The 21,772-nt window shown below is 40.0% G+C and overlaps 1 protein-coding gene across 5 annotated transcripts in view; it reads right to left on the bottom strand.

Moving 5' to 3' along the window:
* Window positions 1-21,772, bottom strand: part of LOC108603315 (uncharacterized protein CG43427) — a 47,681-nt gene that overhangs the window by 7,620 nt on the left and 18,289 nt on the right. For 4 of the 5 annotated variants that reach the window (XR_001915291.1, XR_001915292.1, XM_017992023.2 and 1 more), the window contains exons 4-10: window positions 19,575-19,626; window positions 12,460-12,498; window positions 5,733-6,177; window positions 4,717-4,923; window positions 3,542-3,684; window positions 3,322-3,478; window positions 925-2,139 (exon numbers count right to left, since the gene is read on the bottom strand). Coding sequence is in view for 2 of the 5 variants with exons in the window: in XM_017992023.2 (XP_017847512.1) it covers window positions 925-2,139; window positions 3,322-3,478; window positions 3,542-3,684; window positions 4,717-4,923; window positions 5,733-5,852 (1,842 nt within the window). In the remaining 3 variants the exon portion in view is untranslated. Of the gene's footprint in view, window positions 1-924; window positions 2,140-3,321; window positions 3,479-3,541; window positions 3,685-4,716; window positions 4,924-5,732; window positions 6,178-12,459; window positions 12,499-19,574; window positions 19,627-21,772 lie in introns of those variants that run through there. The other variant, XM_017992024.2, reaches the window with a different exon arrangement.

Raw genomic sequence — 21,772 nt, 5'->3', positions numbered from 1 at the left:
TGGTGTTGGTGGTGTATGCACCACAGCGCGCGTCTGCCCATGCACGGGCGCATAGTCGCCGGAGCTGCGATCCACTTCATCCAAAGTGGGCGTGGCACGTCGCAGCGGCTTGGGCGAAGCCGGTGGCGTAATTTGTGGTATGCGACTGCGCGGCAAAGCTTTGGGTGAAACTGGTGGCGACTGAGCAAAGCAGCTGGACAGCGCCTTGACGGTGTTGGGCTTGGGCAGCTCCTCGGGCAGCACCACAGTCATGGGTGGTGCACAGATGACCACCTCGCTGTTTGGTGGCTGCGTGGCCTGTGGCTCTGGCCTAAAGGCGCGTCTGGGCGGCGGTGTTGGCGGCTTGTCCAACTGACGCGAGTTAAAGATTTCAACGCGACCATTGATGCTAAATTGCTGGGCAGCCCCAGCGCTGGCTGCGGGAGCGGGCACTGGTTTGGCGGCACAACGCAGCGCCTTGGGTGACATGGGTGGCTTGCCAAGTGGGCGTGGTATGTGTGTGGTGGGTGGTGAACTAACTGTGGGCTTAACTGTTGCTGCAGCGACACTTGCTGGAGGGGACTTGACAATTGGTGGTGGTGTTGGTGAAGTTGGTGCTGGTGTCTTGGTAAAGTCAAAAACTTGGCTAAACTGCCCGGGTGGGGACAAGGGTTCGTCGGCGGACTCATGCAGCGTCTGATCGCTTTGGAACGTGTCCTTGAACATTTTCAACAGATTGCGATGATGAATCATTTCATTGGAGGGCTTTCTACGCAAGTTACAAAGGTTGGGATTGGGATGGGGATTGGGCACCGTCACCGAAGTGTTGGGAGTTGTGGGATTGTAAGCAGAAGAAGAAGCTACTACTACAACTTTCTGATCTTGTTCGCTCAGACTACGTGGACTTAGGCTAACATTTGCATTAAAATTGTTAGTAGAACTTACACTAAATTCCATGTCCCGAGCGGGTGCAGCTGCTGCTTGCTGAGTCGCTGCTGCTGCTGCGGCGGCAACAGTTGCTGCTGGCGCTGCTGCTGTTGCTGGCAGCGCTGCTGGCTGACAATCGGTTAGCTCATCAAACTCCGCTTCGATTTGATTAACCGCTTGAGCTGCCTGCTCCAGTTGCAGCTCCTCCAGCGCTAGCGCTGCAATTGCTTCGTTTAGTTGCTGCTGCTGCTGTTGCTCCTTCAGCTGCTCCTCCTGGTTGTCCGCCTGTATGCCGCTGTCATCATGCTCCACCTGTTCCACTATCAATGCTGGTGGTGGTGGTGCCGTCTGTTTTGTCTGTTGCTCCTTCTGTTGCTGCTGCTGCTGACGCATGCGCTGCTCCTCGCCGCGCATTATTTCCAGCTGACGCGCATCGATGAGCGCCACTAGCGGCGGCTTGCGCTGCTGCTCCTCCTCTTTGGTTACGACATGCTGCTGCAGACTGTTGAGGCGCTGCTTCAGAGGCGGCACTGGCACATCGACGCTCTTGCTGCTGTTGAACGCCGGACGCGGCTGCTCCAGACTCTGCATGCGCTCACGTATGCTGCCCAGTTCGCTGGACAGACGCTTCACCTCCTGCGCGGGCGCAGCAGCGGCGTTCGCATTGCCATTGCGCTGCTGCTGCTCAAAGATCTCCTTGCGCTTGGATATGTCCACCTTGGGCACATCCACCTTTTGCTTCTCGGCGCCCTCTTGCGCCTGCTCGCCACTCGGCGAGCTCACCTCGAAGCCGCTCAGCCGATCCTCAATCTTGCTGCCACGTCGCATCGGATACGCTATGGAGGACTCGCCGCCGCCGCCGCCATTGCTCTGCTTATCCCGTTGGTTGGCATTGTTGTTCAGCAATTTGCTGCTGCGCTGCTTGTAATCCTGTATGGCGCCCTCGTAGGTGTACTCGCAAGGATCTGGCGAGCTGGCAGGCGCTGTGCTCGAGCAGGTCTCGTAGCCAGGCGAGGGGATGCTCTCACGTATGGCAGCTGCGCCTCCGCCTGCGCCATTGGACAACGCCTGCCTGGAGGTGCTCGCCTGGTTGCTGCTGCTCTTGTTCAAGCCATTGGCATGGCCGTTGTTTCTGTTGCTGTTGATGTGATTCTGTTGCTCCTCAATGCTGCCAGCAGCAGCAGCAGCAGCTACAGCTCCAATGGGTTTAGTCAACTCGGCGGCATTTTCGCTCTGTGGAGCAAGAAGGGAAAGTGAGTATGAGTAACAATCAATCAATCAATTAAAAAGTAGTTCAATATATTAAAGTTTGTTTTTCCCACAAGTTTCTTATTAAAATTTATAACTTTCAAGCTGCAACTTGAGCAAGCAGCGAAAGTATAGCAAACAATTATAAAATATCTAGAGTTATAGTTGAAATAGTTAGTGCTAAACCTAAACCTTTAAATTATAATAATATAAATAGTTTTGGATCTTATTCAAATTAAACTTAGCTTAACCTTTTGCGATTTTTCAAAATAGTTTGAGCACAATTTTAAATTTTAACTGAACTACAATAATAATAAATATGAGTTCACTTTTAAATTAGGGTCAACTAAAGTGAAATGCATTTGCCTTTTCCCCTCTCTCTCTGCATCGCTCTTGATTTGACTTTACCCATTTAACCTTTATCTGGGCATCAGCCCAGTTTATATGAACCTACATAAATCTAAGCGCATATAAAAAATCCAACATATATTCATATATTTTTTTATGATTGCAGGCGACAAGCGCGTCTAATTGATCAATCTGCTTGGGGAATGTGAAATGGCTTTTGTGTTTATTATTTCTTTTTATATTTACTGCATGTGTGTGTGTGTGGATTTTTAGCTTTTTATGTTTATTGTGCGCTTGCAAACACATTTGATTAATAAACAATTTGTGTTTATTAGCCCGCGTCGCTAGCAACACTTTCCAAGCGAAATGGGCGAGCTATCGAGCGAGTTGAGTTAGGCTTCGATTGAAAGTCGGCAACTGTTTATTAATTCAATTTAATTGCTAATTTGTTGTAATTGTTTGTAAACGTTTTGACAACTCACACAATAAATAAATAAACAAAGTATTAGCAAAAGAGAGTGAACAAATAAATATGAAACAAAGCCGACAAAGCAAAACAAAACAAAACAAAATAACACTAAACTGAGAAACTTAACCAATAAATTTATGTCAATTTGCCAAGTTGAGGCGAACAGCGCGACATTTGTCATTAATTAAACTTATCTTGTTTGTCAAGATATAAAAAATGTATAACCGTTGAAGCTTAGCAGTGCAAACTTTTTGAAAAAAATAGCTAAAGTCCTTTTGGACGTCAATTCCTGAATTGAAGCGAAGGAGTGGAGGGTTCTTCGCTGCTTAACTGAAGGTTTCTTGACTTACCATAACGCTGTTGTTGTCGTAATCCTCGGATAGACTGCTCTTGCCACTGGCGCTGCTGGTGCCAATGCCCAAGTCACTAAAGTCGTTGGCCTCATCTTCGTTGTATACGGCAAGATTTGCCAACTTGGCGCGTCCGCGTTGAGGTCCACGCTCGGCCCTGCGCAGGAATAATTTACAATTAATATATTTTTGCTATGTTAGACTGTGTTAGACAACTTGCCTCTCCTCCATCATTTCGGTAAATGTTTTCGATTTTCGACGCATGCGATCGTGCTCCTCCAGTTCAAGTTTCTTCGTTTCCACAACGCGATCGATGATGTGCTCGACACGTTTTCGCCGCGATGATTTCCAATTGTCAAGGTTCTTTTTGTGGCGTAAACAAAAACAGCCAAAGAGCAAAAGAAACGTAAATAAAGTAAGCGAAAGTTAGCATACAACAATTGTACTCTAAGGCAATAAGTCGGGCTGCTCATTGTGCTCCGAAACTTCTCTCTTTTTTTTATAGTAAGCCCAAGCAATTAAAAAGTTTTGCTTGGCTCGGTTCAGTGGCGGCAAACGTGACAAAGGTGAAATAGCTTTTATTATTATTGTATTAAGGCAAAGGTAAAAGCAGCATTCCAGTTTATTTAATAACTGTAGCAGCTAAACAAAAAAAAGATATATATGCATATTATCTATATTGTAGCGTTGGCATTTAATCAGCTATGCAAAAGTATTTATGACTCTTCCGCTAAGTTGTTTACTCATTGGTTCTATAATTAGTTGGCAAACTTTCCACACACAGACAAAATTGACAAACTCATTTGGCCATTAAAACGGCATTTGGCTAACTTCCTTTCCCATCATTAAAAGGGGGCGCCTCGTCGGCCCAGTTCAAGCGTATGCCATTCGCATTTTAATAAATTTTTTTGCTACATCGCTATCGCATAAAATTTATGTCTGGGAACTGCCAAATCGATAAGCAAACAAAAGTAAGTGCAGCAACGTTGTATTAGGTAACTGCGTATGCTATGGTAAGTACCTTTGTAAGGGGGTGCTGAACTGCATTTGCATATAGCGTATGAAATAAATGGAAAGCAAACGGCAAATGACAAACAAGTAACAGCTGATTATGCAATATCATTTGTCCAAATTCAGCGACGTGCCCCGCCACGTTACGTTCAAGCTTCAAACTGGAGCAGCCAGACTTACAATGTATATATATATGTAACCAAGAGATATGGCCATAAACAGCTAATGCTTTGCTATGCTGGGTGTGTGTGCCCTGCCCTGCCCAACTGTCGCGTCTGTGCGTCATTTATCTTGAGCGCGCGCGATTCGTAGTTAAAATAGCGATTTGGAAATTTGTCACGATTCGCGCGCCGAGTTTAGTTCAAAGCATATAAAGTTACTTACACATTGCCAATCCTCGGGCTCTTCCTTCTTCACCTCCTTAAGCTTTTTAACCTCCTCGGCCTTCTTGAGCTGCTGCTGCGCCGACTGATATAAATTGCACGGCTTGATCTGTACGAATTGCATTGGATTCTTGGAGGGTGGCGGTGGTGTCGGTCGCGTTACGCGCGCCTTTGTCACATACGATGTCGGATCGGGCGATATTATGGACTGCAATTAATTCAAATTAACAATAACAAATTAGCAATCAAATTAGCAATAACTGGCGCTGTAATTAGCATAAATTGTTTTCAATTGCAGCCGCACTCCAGCTGTGAGTTCAAGTTAGTGGCTGAGTGGGCAGCTCCAGTCAGAGACTTTTTTATTTAAAGCTTATTAAGTAAATGCGCGTCTGGGTCGGAGAGCTTAAGCTGACAGTTGCGACAGGCCTTGGAACTGCCTTTCATTGCATTTACATATGGCAAAAATGTGGGCCTTCAAAAGATTTGGCAACGACCTTCAAGTCAAAGTCCGTTTAGACTGCTGAGCTCAATCGAATTTGAGTGCCTAAGCCTTTTATAACTTTCAACTTGTTGGGCTCAGAATATATTTTTATGTGCTCAGTTTATGTTTCAGTTTATGAAATTAGCTAGAAAATCTCAGCTGAGGCTTTACTGTTTTTTCACAGAACTGTGTGTCTCTCTCTCTCTTCCCATTTGGCTTACGTGGCAGTCAAGTGTGGCCCAACGTCTGCTCATAGTTATTGCTACGCTTTTGTTAGCGGAAGTGAGCAGAACATGTAGCCACAAGTGCTTAAGTGGGAGGTTGGGTCAAAGCACTTGAAGCAGATCGTTGAAACCTCTTAGGTGTCTTGTCGACAGTTGACTTGGGCTGAAAGCAAAAGCTGCAGCATTGACTGACTGACTAACTGACTGACTGACTGACTGACTAGCAATTCGCATTAATAAACGCCATAAATGTCTGTTGGAACTTCAGCTGCTCTATCCTTGAATCTTTGGGTTTATGGTTTGGTTACTTACCGATTTCTTGGCGCTGCCATTTGTGTCGCTACCAGCGCCATTTGTGGATGTGTTTGATGTAGACATCAGATCATCGCTGCCATCCAGCATGACATCCTGCTCCGTGGACTCGAATTCCATGGCGACGGCTTCTCTCACTCACTCACTCGCTCTCAATTGAAGTTTTAGCGCTTGCGCTCTCTTTCACTTTTTTGTTTGTTTTGCTCAGTTGCGTTTGCTGTGTTGTCTCTATATAGTTTTATATATTTATTTGTAATGCATTTCACATGGCCGCCTCCGTATGGGTCAATCGGTCATTAAGAACATCATCAGCATCTTCATGAGCTTTGGCGACGTCGTCATCAACATCATCATCATTGTCAATTTAGCTCTCTAATTTATTGCCCACCTACGCATCACACAAGCATTTGTTGTTGTTTATTGAGGGGGTGTCCAGTTTCATTAGCTGCAACATACAACAAACAGATACAAGATACATTTTTACTCATACACGTATTAATTTCATATCAAATCTTGCCATGCATAATCGACTGTGAGCAGTCAACACCTGCTGCTGCCCACACTGCAGCCGAAGCGCTGTGGCATGCAACATCCGTCAAGGATGCTGCAGCAGCTCGAGCAACAATTTTTGTCACAGTCTACACTTTGAAGTACTTACCACTCACTATAATGATTGTGGTTCAATTAACATTCATCACAGTGGCAGTGGCAGTCAGCAGATGCTTCCATCTAATTGTGCGCAACAGACAAAGTGCAAAAGTGGGCATGAACGACTACTAAATACGCTTTGTGTGGCACAATGAGAAGCAGAACTATTTAAAATCTTAAGCTCTTTAATTGAAAAGCAGCTTCACTTCGAGCCAAAAGTATCTTTTAGTTTACTGCTACACTTTGCTACACTTTATAGGGTAGGGTAAGTTAGTTGCCTCTTGCTGCTATGCGGGTCAATCATATAAATTTCTGCTGGAGTCATCATCAGCCACACTCAGTCATTCCTTTGCACACACTTAAGTGTCGGCCTACGTTGCTTTTGTTTGTAGTTTGTCGCGTCTTTTGTCTTTCTACGCTTCGCATGTGACCCGGTATTTGTTGATCGTTTTGCTACGCTTTTTATGCCCTCCTACTAATTAATAATTATCAAGTATTATTTTCTCAGTTCTTTATGTTGAAATCGAGCTTAGCCATGGCTGCCCCGCCCGCTTGAGCAGGCAACGCGCTGCTGCCTTTAGAAAGTTGCATGCGGCGCTGTCATTGAGCTCGAGAGTTCGAAAGGTCGCAGCTGGGAGAAAGGAACGAGCTCAGATCTATCACAATTAAGACACTAAAAGCGACAGCGGGCAGCTTATGTGGGTTTATTAACATTCAAGTCTGCGCGATAAGCAAATCATTGAAATAGTTTGACTAGAACATCAGTGAGTTGCATAATTGCAAATGTTGCAAGTAGCTGTCAATAGCTGTAAACAAGTTTCGCAGCTAATTATAATGTCCGCCAGCTTTACTGTAAGCCAATGTGCCATCCTATGAGCCAAAGATTTTCAACACTTGGCACTTAAAGTGGACTGCAGACATTCATTTGCATATAACAACAATTAAACTACACAACTTTCGAATTGTTATAATTAACTGCAGGCCAAATGACCAACTAACCAACTGTAGTTGGCAAATTGCTATTATTTGAATTGACTGCAAGTTTGTTTGATCTTTTTGCATTTTATATAAAATGCGCTGGACTTTCAGATATATAATTATGAACTACGCTGCACATGGATAATTAGCTAACAAGCCAGTTGGCTTACCAGCTTAACATTCAAGTCTAAGCGGCAACTCTCTAGAACTAGTTGGCGCGGCATGATGCCGACGATTTAGCTATAAATTGTATCAAGATGTTTGAGAAATGGCGACAGTCCAGGCCTGTCCAGGCGCTGTAAATGCCCAACAATTGTCTTGCTACTTATCTTTAGCTAATTAACAGCATTAGCAGCTGGCGCTGGCGCTGGCGCGTAATCAAAGCAACTAACCGACTGCAACTGCATTACAATGAAGTTGCATTGACGCTGCAGCTTGGATTAATATTTAATTAGCAGAGAGCCAAGCCAAAGCCTTTGAACTACTTTTCACACGCAACTCTCTTCTAATGGAGCCAGCAGGGCCAGCGGCGCCGATTGTCTGTTTATGGCAAAAATGCCTAATTAAATATTTATCAGCCGATTTGAATCTAAGCAGCTACAGGCCGCAACGATATCAGTCAAGTGAAATCAACTTAGCTACTCTCAGATTATGACTATTTTAGTTTAACTGGCGCCAGCTGCGACTGCGAACAGAGAACAATGGCTTGGGTTTGTTTAGCTCTAAATAGTACAAAGCCCAGTCCACAATGCTTATGAGTAATAACTGTAGTTGGCAGCTCAGTTAGATAAGCAGCGCAGCGGTGTTAATGGTCGTGTAAATTAACATGACACTGACGACACTTTCCGAGATTCGGTAACAGCAGAAAAAAAAAGCATAAAATAAAATAAAATAATGAGTGCAAAAAAGCGACGAAAGAAAGAGAAAAGTGATTGTTTTTCGTGACATATAAAAACAAAAGCATGAAGACCAAGTGAAAATGACATTGTAATAAATGTTTAACGTGACTTCAAATTAAAATTGTATTTAAATTCAAGAAAGAAAAAAACTGTAAGCGATGTGACCGATTGACCACGTAAATTAAAAGTTGCAACTGAAAAAAGTTGCACATGCCGAAGTTTCAATACGCTTTTTGTTACTTTAAAATGAAACTTTATGTTTGACAACAATTAATTTAAATGCAAGCTATGTAAGCGATTAACTATGTAAATAAAAAGTAGCAAGCAGTACAAGTAAAAAAGTTGAACGTGCGGTAGTTTAAATACGCTTTGAGCTTTAAAAAATTTGAGATTTATTTAGTTTAAATGCAAACATGTTAATAATTTACAAACACAAGTGAAAAGAGTTACACATGCCGAAGTTTGTAATTTTAAAATGAAATTTTTTTAAATACAAGCGATTGACTGAGCAACAAAAAGTTGAATGTGCCCAACTTTAAATACGCATTTTAAGAATTTGGCTTTTATTTATTTTAATTGCTACATTTTTTAGCTTTTTACATAGCAACAAAACTTTACAACTAAAAGTGAAAAAAGTTGAGCATGCTAAAGTTTCAATACACTTTTTATAAATTTAAAATAAAACTTTTTGTTTAGCAAATATTTTTATTATTGAATAAGCAAGCAGTACAAGTAACAAAAGTTGAATGTGCCCAACTTTGAATACGCTTTGAGCTGCAACTTTTAAGAATTTGGCTTTTATTTACTTTATATGGTAAATTGTTTAGCTATGAAATGAAAATTTAAGTTTTCTTTTCTTATATATGCTCAATTGTTGAACTTTTGTGCATAGCAACAATTATTTGACATGGGTGGGGGGTGGGGCGCTGTCTTGGGTTGCTGCCCCTCAAAGCACCGTTAGTTAGTTAGCCCCAGCCGCTTTGCCGTTGACACTAATGACATTCAAATTGTAGCGCCCCAAAGAAGCCATAAAACAAAAAAAGAGAAAAAATCAAAGCATAGCTTGTGACTAAAGAAAAGCCAGCGCACCCCACCCCACCCCGCACCCCCTGCAGCTGCTTTAATGAGAAAGTAGGATTGCCGACGGCGTGCAATTGAAAGTGTCGCCCGTTGCGCACTCACTGAGCTGCAAGCGATCCGTCAGATACGTTAAGCGTAACCACGACGAGTCGCCACTTACATTTGTGGGTTGCCCAGCCAGCAGCTCATAAATTGACGCGGCGGCGTCGGTGATGTAACTGCGCTTGAATGCATTTTCGGTAATTTGGTAGCACGAAATGTATCTGGCGGATACATTCATACACATAGATGCAGCCACATGATTTCACTTGTTTGCATTACATTCGAAGCGCCGTCAGTTGTCAAATATTGTGTCATAATCAAGTGGCGGGCAAGGGGTGGGGGCAACAATCAAATTTATGCACATATGTTTCGATTTATGTTTGTTAGCCAAGAGCTGTTGGCCAAGTCATCTTTTGACAGTACAGAATTGAACACTAAATTTAAGACTATTATAAATCAAACCCAAATCACGTCTAACACGCTTAGCTGCCATAAAAGTGGCAAAGTTTCTATGCAACCCACACACACACACACACATGTGGTGCATAATTTAAGGAAAGCAAAGCCATAAATAAATAAATAAATAATATTTCAAGTGCAGTGTACAACGAAACGTGCAAATTGCAACGAAATCAGCTAGTCATGAAAACTATTTTTGGTATTGCCAAGACTCAGTTAAAGATAATAAACAATTGCTGCTGCTGCTGCATTAGCTGTGAAATTTATTTTTAGCGCTGCGCAGTTTCGTGATAAAATAATTCACGAAAAAATAAAGTTTTATTGTAAAGCATAAAATTAATTAAATACAACGAATTGGCAATGCACTTGCGGCAGAATATAAATGAAAGCAATACAAACACAATTGTTAATAATTTTATAACTAACATGGCGTGTATCTGTATCTATGCGTTCGAATATTCGTGTTGTGTGTGTTCATTAACATTTTCAATTTCAATTTCGGTGCGCTTTTGTCTACTTTCGCTAACTGTTGCCGATCTAAAGATACGAATCGACGAATTGGTTGCTGTAGCTTGTATCTTGTTCAATCATAGTCAATAGACTTATCAAACGCTGAAGAATGCTTCAATTTGTAACTGTTTTGCCAGCTCTAGTGATAGAAAATTGCACACTTGGCATTGCAAATTTGCCAATTCAGCAGCAGCAACTGCACAAACTGTAGCTGTATCTGTATCTTTACTTGCTGACAATGCATTCTACAAATTGTTTGCAATTGGCAATTGCAACACAAACTAAAGCAACTCGTACTTGCTTCATTAGCCACGCTCTATACCACAAGATCCATCAGCAACGCCCCCCAAGCAATGTCAGTCTGTCAAATTTCTTCATTAATAACAATAACAGCAGCAACAACAACCAGCAACCAAAACATGTTCTTGGTTATTTAATCAATCCAGCCACGCTCACTTTTTGCCACAACTCCAAAGCCAAAACTCGAGCCTCTGGGCCTGGTCTGCCTGCTCTGACCCATTTCGCGTGCCTGGCTGTGCCGCCAACGAAAATATTATATTATTTGCATTAAAAATGAGTTACATGTTAAAAATTTAAATTCGTACACACCCCAAGTGCCACGCCCCAAGGCCCCAAGTGCGCCCCTTATGCCCATTTTATTTATTAAGAACATTGCCGTGTGTGTGTGTGTGTTGGAATTCAATTTGCGTTGCCATATGTAACAAATAAATGTTGTTGCTATTGTTGTTAACAAAGAGTGTTTAAGCTTCGTTGTTGTTGTTGCTGTGTCTTTTGTCTTGCAACAAGATTCAGGCATAACAAATTGGCGCATGCGTAGGCTGTGTTTTTATTATTGTTGCTGCTGCTTATATGTTAAGGTTTTGAGGTTAATGTCGCCGTTTGTATGTGCGGCGTCTCTTTCCATGTGTGTGTGAGCAAAAATAAATATGTTTGCCTCTGGGCTAACAAATAGTTTACTCGAAAAAAAAGAGGAAAAAACCCATTAAAGTGAGCAGCAGCATGGAATCGTTAGGCTGCCCCTTTTTAGCCGTTGCCACGCCCCAGCTGCTACATATTTGGCTCATTCATGCCCCCACATATGTGCAACAGATGCGCTAACTAAAAAGTTTAGTTTTTAATGCGCTTCGCTGGCCAAAGCACAACAACAACAACAACAACAACAACAACAACAGCAACAATCGAGAGCAAGAGCGCATAAAATTTTCATTGTTTGGGGCTATGATTTTATGTTGGCAGCAAGTGGCGTGGGGCATGTTCTATGGGTGCGGTGCGTCCAGCGTTACGCTAATTGCTGACGGCCGTCCATTCGACTCGATCGTCAATTCTAATTCCAATTAGCCCAAGAACTGAGCCATGTGGGCATTCGGCCATTTGCCTTTGGGCAATTGTTTGTGCATAATATTTTAATAGCATTAAATGCACCAACATATTCTGCCTTTCATTTCATTTCCACTACTCTCTATTAAAAATGATTATGTGCATGGGCTCAACGTACATAAAAAAGTTAGCAATTAAATCTATTGATAGCATAACTATAAGCTTTGATTAAGCCAACAAAGCAACTTTCAAAGTTTTCGCTATGCAACTAACAGATATTTTTAAATTTATTTTATATTTATTCAATTTGCTAGTTTTGTACAAACTTCGCGCTCAGTTGCTGTAGCTCATTTTTTTCTCATATTTTATTACTTGCCACTTGCTGTTGTCACCGCAACGCGTTGCAATTAAAAAAGTTGGCTATGCTTTTTATCAAACGGAAATCGTTTCGCTTTTTATAACAGATACCCAACAAAATAATCATAAAAAACACCCAAGTAGAGTCTCTTGCAACACTCTTGAGACAACTTGCGCCACGAATTTTGTTGCTTGCACTTTGAAAACGGAAGTTGTTGACTACTTTTTACATTTAGCTACACAAAATGACAGCAAAGCAATAACAACAACAATATGCAAATATGTTAATGTTGTTGCTGCTTAACATTATGCAATAATAATTTGTTGCTGCTGCTGCAACTTTGAGTGTTGCATATAATTGAGTTATTTGATAGCAGCTATGCAAATTGAATTTTCAAATTTAAAAAGTAACTTACCAAAATGCGCTAATGTTGTTTATTGTCAATAGGAAAATTCTGTAAATTTAAAAAAATTTAATTAATATTGATATATATCGTTTGGTTTATAATTTGTTGATTTGGGTCAAGAGCTTAAGTATACGGAATGCGCATAAAAAAAACTTTGATAAATTGCAATCTATGTCAAGCTTCTAATAAAGCAAACTCTTTGTTGAAAGTTGCTGCAATAAAAATCAAAGCTGTAAAACAATAAAAGACCAAAATCGTTATTGATTTAAGCTGGCAAGTTATAATTTTTATGACGTTCATAATTGTTGCAGCAACAATTAACGCGCTGCATTGCATAAGTTTCAAAACAAAACATAACATAAATTTTATAAATTTGTTTGGCATTAACCTTTGGCATTTTGATTGAGGATTTACTTGTTTTTATAAGTTGGCATGACGGATCGGTTATGAAATTGTTTGGCCCACGCCTGTGCACACACACACACCCAGAAAATGTCAAGTGCAGCAGACAAGAGGCGAGTGACGCTAAAAATTGCACACAGAATCAGCAAAAGTATCTAACAGATACATACATCAATTGCTGTTGCTGTTGCTGCTGTTGCCGCTTGCCTAACAAGCGGAAAGCCAAAACATAACAGTAAAGTAAATTAAGTAAAAACCACACACGACAACAACAGCAACCAGCAGCAACAAATGCAACGTTTGCGAAACCGGACAGCGCGCCAAGCTCAGAACTAGCAAATGGCAAAAGAAAAAAAACCAAGGCAAAGAGGCAAAACTTTAGATACTCTTGTGGCAATAGAGAGACAAATGTAAGCTGCTTGTAAGTTTCAGTTGCATGTGTCAAAGTTTGTACTTAAAAACATTTCAATTAATGCTTTAACGATATATATATCGATAGAAAGCAAGTTTCGACTAATTTGAAAGTAACTTTGTTACATAGAGCTACAAGTGAATCAATTCGTGTTGACTTTGGACTTCAAAACATTTCAATTAAAGTTACTATCGATACTATCGATAGATACAAGAATAGAAAGCCTGACTTAAAACGCTACCAACGATTAGACAAAAGACTAATGCACCCACTAATTTGAAAGTAACTTTAGATACTTTAAACAAGTGAATGAATGCGCCTTGACTTGATTAAAGTTCTTATCGATACTATCGATATGTTTATTAAAAAGTAGAAAGCCTGACTTAGAACGTTGCGAACGATTAGACAAAAGTCTAATGCCCCAACTAATTTGAACGTAATTATAAATGTGTGTATAATGATGCGAGTTTATGTTGGTCAAGTGAGTGCCTGAGAATAGCAACATCAACAACAATAATGTCTATGTGTGTGTTCGTGTGTGTGTGTGCTTGTAACAAAAGTGGCTGACCTCGAGAATTCTCTTCTCTGTCTAACTTCAAACTTAAAGAAATCAGTCATAGAACAGCGCAACCCACTGTTTGGACTTCACACCCCCTTTGTGTGGCGCGCCCCATGGCTTGCAACCAGTTTACGTGTTTGGCTTAGAGAACGTCAATTTATGCCTAAACATGGTAACTTGACTCAATAAGCTACACATAGCTTGGTATAAAGCCATGTTTGTATAAAGGCATGCTCATGCGTTGTATACAGAACTAGAAAGATAGATGTACCTATGGCTATGGCCTGTTGAGAGAGAACTCAACTTTCATTAGCATAGCGTTTAGATTTGTTGGCATTTATATCAAAATGTTAAGCATTAGATACGTTATTCTAATGCAATTGTATATGGCGAGAGTTGAACAAGCATTTAAAAGCTTATTGGTAAGACAAAAGAGCGGGCCATATGTATAGCTGACGGCTGAATGAAGCTAAAGCAAACAAAGCGCCGCGTTAAGCCAGTTGAGAGACAAAAGGCGTGAAGCTAAGCCCAATGATAAGTGCTTACCTATATGAGAGTATATGAGTGTACATACGGCGTAGCAGCAAAAGCAGTAGACAAACATTGTCAGGACAGAGTGCTTAAGCTTTAGCGATATGCGAGAAGCTCCTCTCCACACTACAATGTGGTTGGTGGTGTCGAGTGTAGCAAAGGTTCGCAAGGGGTAACACATAATGACAACATGACATGCAAAATTTTCGTCAAAGCAGCAGACACAATATACCAAAGGATGACTGCCAGACAGCTAGACAGACAGACAGACAGCTGGTATAAGTAGCCAATGCCAATGCGGGCTTTAATCAACAGCAGACGGTGCAGACTTGAGGGCAGATTTGTTGCTCTTTCTTATAAAGTATGTGTATCAGTAGCAGAACAGATTGAATTTATATAGAGAGATATAACAGAGAGCTTAATTCAATGAAAAAGCAAAAGCTATTTGCTGAGATTGTGAAAAGTCTTAAAACATGACTAAAATTATTCCAAACTGGAGGTTTGTCTTCTACATTTATTATTAAAACAGAAATATCTATTTGCTGAAATTCATAATTTTGCAACAAGCCTTAATGCTCTGTGTATTCCAATTTTATTCCAAAAGGATAATTTTATTCCAATTTTATTCCAAAAGGATAAACTGTCAGTTTGTCTGCTACTTAGAATTTTTAAAGAGTATAACATTTGCTGCTTATTTGTTTTTAATGCCGCCTTTTTTTTTAGCACGTTTTATGAATAACTAATTGAGAGCGAACACACACATACGTTGTGCATATATGCGGGCAAAGGAATGTGTGTAGGTACTGCATCCATAAGATACACATGTCTATCTTGAGGGCACTGGCAGTTGAGGGCGTTGCGCCAAAGCAAAAGTCAGAGTCAGCGTCTCAGCATCTTCCCCAAAGCCATGACTGAGCATAAAGCGTACAAAATCTCAGTACATAAAGTAAATGGAGTAGGACAGGCAGATGCAACGGACGCGGCAAAGGCAAACTGATCAAAGATGTTGCTGGTAAACTGGTAGCAAAATTTTTCCAAGGCTGAGTCATCCAGTAGCCAGTGCCAGTGCCAGTGCCAGCGCTTGGTTTTGCATTAGGCCAAGTTCGATGACTAAGCAGTTGGTTTCTGGTTCTACGCTCTCGCCCTCTCTCTCTCTCTCTCTCTCTGAGCTTAAGCTGGATGAACTGGCCTGCTCAATCGCCAAAGCTGGCACACAGCCAGGATCAGGCAATAAGATTTACAATAGATGAACAAAAGCATCAAGAAGGATATGTAATTATAATACCCCACAACACACAACACCACCCAAATTGACACTCCATTACAAAGCATCAGATCTCCATAAATATTGTGCATGGTATGAAATAACTACTGGTGGTCTACACTGATAACATCACATTATAGCAACAAGTCCTCGGCTACAATCATATACATGCACACACCTAAACCTAATTGCACGCAGAATGTGATTTAGCTTTGACGAAAACTATAACCTATATCCAAGACACAAAAACCCAGTGACAACACACATTTACGAGAGGTCCCACAACCCAGAACAACCAAAAGCGACATATCAGAAACACACAAGGATTCAATGTTGACAACCCAACATACACCCTCCATCACCCGACATCATGCAAACACATCATGTGCCACTCTAGTATACAATAATCATATAGGTATTGATTTATAAACATAAAAAGCAGCCTCAGGACATGCCTAACAAAACCACAACATAAAGTCACAGAAGCCAAAGTCACAAGCACAAACCAATATCTTATAGCATACGAAATATCAAAAGCATCACGACGAATTGCAAGCCGAAAACGAATAACGTCCTCTGAACAGCTCAACACCTAGTCTCGTTCCTACTACATCTCTCATACACTAATCCTTAACTGGCCAGCACTGCTGATCTCACGTTAATCTGGGCACAACATTACATGCAATTTCCCAAGCTCTCGCTTCTAAAATTACTAAACAATTAAGTACAGTAATAAAATCTAGTAACACGATTCAACCCACACACAGAACTATCAAAAAATTTAACATATAAGATACACACAACAAGAGCCTTAGTCATAAAAACGAGCCAACAATGCTAAAATATATATATATATATATAGATTTCTTTCACTTACTGCAGCCAACTTTGAATACGACAACACAGAGAAATCCAGAAACACACACACACAACACACACTCTTGCAACTTGTTACACCACGCTACAACATCACGACACACTCATCGTATCTAGAGCTACACTCATCCAGAACTAAATCAGAACACATACTCATTAGTTTCAGAGAAGCGCAAATAAGACATCGGGCAAATTTCTGTCTATTCCCACTTCTTAACAAGACACGACTGACTTACGTCGTCACTATGATGATATGATTGGCTACTTCGTGAACTCATTTTGTTGTTTATATTGCTTTGTTCATGCTGCTTCTTCTTCTTTAATGCAATTTGCCTTTTGCAGTTGCAGCAACTGCTTGGCAAGAATATCAATCTGTGGGGCAATATTTTGTAAAAGACAAGCCAGAGATTGTTCGTTTTAATTTTATTTTGCGCATATGTTCAAGATAAATTGCTCATTTGGTAGCTATTTGTTTAATAGACAACAAATGCCAGTTGGTCTGCCTCATTTATCTTTAAAAGCATACAATAAAAATTCTTTTATATTATTTTTATTAATTTGCTATTTGTTAGAGCAACGAACTGTGTAGTTTTTGTATCGGCGGCGGCATGGGTTACACCCATATAGAGTGCGCACATTATTTAACCAATGAACATTCTAAAAATTGAATATTTTCGGTTTATGGCTGAGCCCAAGTTTATGGCGTTTAATTAGGCATGAATAAATTGCAAATTGCGAGTGCATAGCTAAAAACCACAGCAAATGAAATTGAATAACAAACGAAAACAAGGCAGAGGTTAGAGGGTTAGAGAGAGAGAGAGAGAGCGAAAAACATAGAGCGAGAGCGAGTTGAGCTAATCGTATAATATCAAAATTACACACACACACACATGCGCAAGCTTAGCTTGACTACAGTCAAATGAGTACAGTTAATATGCAAGACGTGACGAGAGCGCGAGAGCTAAGCTAACTGCGCTCGCGCTCTCGCGCTTGTATCTCTCTTTTAGCATCTACTATATGTATTGTAATTCGTAACTGACAGCTTGCAATTCAAAACGCATAATTGTTACACCCTGATTACGCGAATACAGCAGCAACAACAACAACAACCGAGTCAAGATGAAAAGCAACAACAAACTAACAATAATGTATACTTATATGAAGTGGCACTTTAGATAAAACTTGAGCAATACAATGGTTGTGCCACGATAGGTGGCGCTGTCATGCGAATGTTGCAATTTTGCTGCCATTTTGGGCGTTGTGCGTGTGAATAAGACATGAAGAAGAAGCAGACGAGGAGCTGCAGCATTGCATGCTTCGCTGATTTCTTTAAATTCTGCTTTACTCTGGCATTTGCATAGAGACAGAGAGAGAGAGAGAGAGAGAGAATGGGAGAGCGCGACTTCAACTGACCTTTCGTTTGCACTCTGCAGTTTGTAGTTTGCTTTCAATTAACTGCGGCCAAGCGACTCTATAAACATTTTCAAATAAATCATACGATTAAACGCCCGAAAATGCCAACGCGATTGGCATCAATAATGCATTAGCTTAATTCGTTTATAAACAGTCCCCAGCAGACTGCAGATCAAAGCCAACTACAATAAACAACAGACTCAACTGAAATACAAAGCAATCATTCATTTTGCATGGCCCCAAAGTCATTGCCTAGACATTGCTCTAGAGCAAGATAGATAGATAGATACATATCTGTGATAAAGCTAACGCAGCCGAAAAGTCTTGAGGCGCCAACAAACGCCTTCGTTTTATTTATTAAGAAATTATGGCACTAACGGAAAATCAACAGAACAGGCGAAACAACGAAAAGAAAAAGCTGCCAGCAAAGTGTTATAAATGAAGTAAATCGAATGCGAAAATAGCTTAAACAAGCAATTGAAAAAAAAGCGCTCACTGCATTTTATATACACTGCAAAGAAATTCACACAGAAATCTCTAGAGGTTTTCAATTCAGCATGCTCAAGCTGCAGCGGAACTTTTAGTGCGGAATATAAAGTTACCAAGAAGAAGAATTATTTATAATCTATAATACAAAAGTCTGTATCTGCTGTATCTGTATAACTAATTTTGAATTACTCTGAAATTCTATAGCACTGCAGAGTTGATAAAAATAATGTAAAATGTAAATTAATTGCTTAAGCAATATGCTTTTAAATTAGCAGCAATAATTAATAAATTGGTTTCATCAACTAACACACATGACTCTTTTTTTGAGAGTGTATAAAAAGCACAAACACCTACGCATTGCAACGGGAAATGTTTCCGTTTGAAACTTTGATGAAAAATATATTTTATAGATAGATCGTTAGGCAGACGAAGAGCAGGGAAGGGGGGCAGGAACAACAGCCCGGCAGCTATAAGCATAGATCATTTCTGTGGCTATTTATAAGAGCGAACCCCCCACACTCAAACACGCATATGCATGTAGCTGTGCGTGTGTGTGTGTGTGTGTGTGTTAGCTATTGTATCTAGTGGCTGCGTCTGGGTCTCGGTCCTGGGTCTGTTTCAAAGCAAAGCAACTGCAACTGCGTCTGTCATTTTGATTTTTGCTCGACATGTGCATGAGATGAAGAAGAAGAAGAAGAAGCAGCAGCAGAAGACGCCGCTGCGCTTTCATGCGTTGTGTTCGCATCTTACAGATGCAGGTTTGTGTATCTGTATCTCTAGCTGTGTACACGTGTAACTATAACACTTTGTTGAAAGCTATGCCACAAAGAGAGTGAGAGAGATAGAGAGGTGTCGAGTTGAGGATCAGTTCAGTTCAGTCGAGTCGCTTTTGACTCAACACAACTTGCATGTCAAATTAATTTCATTCAATTTAAATGCAATTTGACGCCGTTTCACTCGTTGCGTTGCACTCTAAAGATGCATGCAGCATGGTAAGTATCTCTGCCTGCTGCCTGCTGCATGTGGCAGGTATAGACACATCCCCACCTCCCCACCTTAGCGTTAATGATGCAATGCGCCATCGTCTAGTGTCTGTATACTTAATAGCTAACTGTGCGTTTTATTTATTAATTTTCAACCGAGAGAGAGAGAGAGCTGCTAAGAGATAAAACACTTACCTCTAGAAGTCGTTTAGTGTGCATAAAACAATGTGGATATAGTCGTTGGGATCTGCAAAGGAATTAAACAAAATGTTAGTAATTAATAAATGCAGTCTGTAATTTTAGTAGCTAAAACCCTTAGGGCTGGGTAACTCCTACTGACCTATAAAACATTTACCGCTAACGATATTCAATAATCATTTGCTATATAATAAAACTAAGCCAAGAGCGCAGCACTTCTCTCTCTCTATATGCGATCATCATTAAACAGCAAAGCAGTTAATAATAGCATAATATTAACTTTAATTACCCCAAGGTGAGAACGTTAAATGCACAAGCGGCAACTCTAATGTTTGTTAACTGACCAACCCAAAAAAAAAACGTAGCTATGTGTTTAATTGTTTATGTTTGTAAATGACAGAGAGAGACATTCTCAAGCGTCCAGTTAGAATTCTGTGTCTAATTCCATGACAACAATGGCAAAAAGTACTTGGGACTGACTTATCTTGAGAATTTATCACTCTAACGCTAAAGAGGTTTTCCATTTTTCATGAGCAAACACATTTTGAGGAAAAGCTTGACACCTTATCGTGGAAATTAGACAGTTGGCTTAAGTCGACACAGTTTTGGTTACTGCCTTTCATTTCTTAAATGCAAAGCTATCAAAATTATTTGAAATTCGCACTCAGCTTGCTTTGATTTATGCCTAATCTATGCTTAGTTACGAATACACAAATCATTGTTGAAAGTTTTATAACTTTAATTATGGTTTTGGCTTATATCATAAAAAGTACCGCAAGCGCACACAGCCAATTCAACATTTATGGCCGAAATTTTGTTTTTGTTTTGAAATATGGCAGCAATTTATTTGAAATATTATAATTAAGCGCAGCAATCAATCAATTTTTAAAATGCTGTCTTCAGTAAATTTAAACAGTCTGCGCTAATTTTTATGGCGCTGCAATTTTCAATGTCAGTTTTTTTACTAGACTGTGCATTAAATATTTTAGTTGAAAATTTAAATGCAATTTATTGTTTATTGTATTTTCATGCTATGACGCAGACAGTGACGACGTCGACCCTGAGTTAAGAAAGTTGTCGCTTGTTTTATATTCAATTCTATGGCTGTCATTAAAAAACAACAACATAAGATCAATCTGCATGCATATATATGTTTATATGGCTGGATTAGCAGCGCATTTGACATATTTGTGTCGTATATATTACACATACGCCCCCACGACCTTGAAATTGAACAGCTTGGCAATTTCGTTTTCATTAATTTAAAATACGCAATTTCGTATTTTCGTTCGCACAAAATAAATATGTATACACCCATACACATTCATTGCTGTGTATTTATATGCGTTTGTTATTTTTCCAGCTGGCCACAGCTCATTTGGCGCTTTGTAAACAGCAATTGTTATTGCTGCTGCTGCTGCTGCCTTTTTGTTAAGTTTAATTAATAAAATTTGGAGCATGCCTACATGAATACCGTTCGTCATAATAATAAACAACTAAAAACTATAAACAACTGACAGACAGTCAGACAGACAGACAATGTACACTTTGAGTCTTTAGCCAGGCGATGGGGCGTGGAATAGAAGCTTTTCGAAAATGTGAAAGGCTAACGGCAAAAGTTTCTTTCTCTAGACTTTCCAAACATATATATAATACACATCGGACGTCTTTATTGTGCGCAATGAGCTTTAGACTTGTTAATTATTAAATACAAGCATTTTTTTGGGCCGCCAAATTTATGAATTCTAAATCAAAGTTTGTAGCCTCCAACTCCAAGTTTAACAATTTAATAACTTTTTTATAGGCAGCTTTCTATAAATCAGCTGAATATTCATCAGCGCTGTTTATTATGTAATTTATTAAAGCTTTAAACTAATAAAAAATAATCAATTAACAAAAGAATTAATTTTCAGTTCGATAAGCCTATAAAGTGAACAAAATTGAATCGTTTCAGAATAAATTTGTGTCGAAGTGGCAGCAGCTTCCAGTAAGAAATTTCAAACAATGCCGCAAGTAAGATATTTATACAAAAATTTTAGATTACACGGCGCTTTTAAGTTTCGAACAAATATGAACTTTTTTAAATGCGAATGGCAAATAAAATGTTAAGTCTGTCGTTAAAAGTCGAAAAGCAGTAGCCTTGAGAAGAAATTTCCAAAAAATTTGTTACATTAAATTAAAATTTGTTGACAAGC

Source organism: Drosophila busckii, chromosome 3R (assembly GCF_011750605.1).
Source record: "Drosophila busckii strain San Diego stock center, stock number 13000-0081.31 chromosome 3R, ASM1175060v1, whole genome shotgun sequence".
NCBI lineage: Eukaryota > Metazoa > Arthropoda > Insecta > Diptera > Drosophilidae > Drosophila > Drosophila busckii.
Note: the sequence above shows the minus strand (reverse complement) of the source record. Positions and strands in the feature narration are given on the sequence as shown.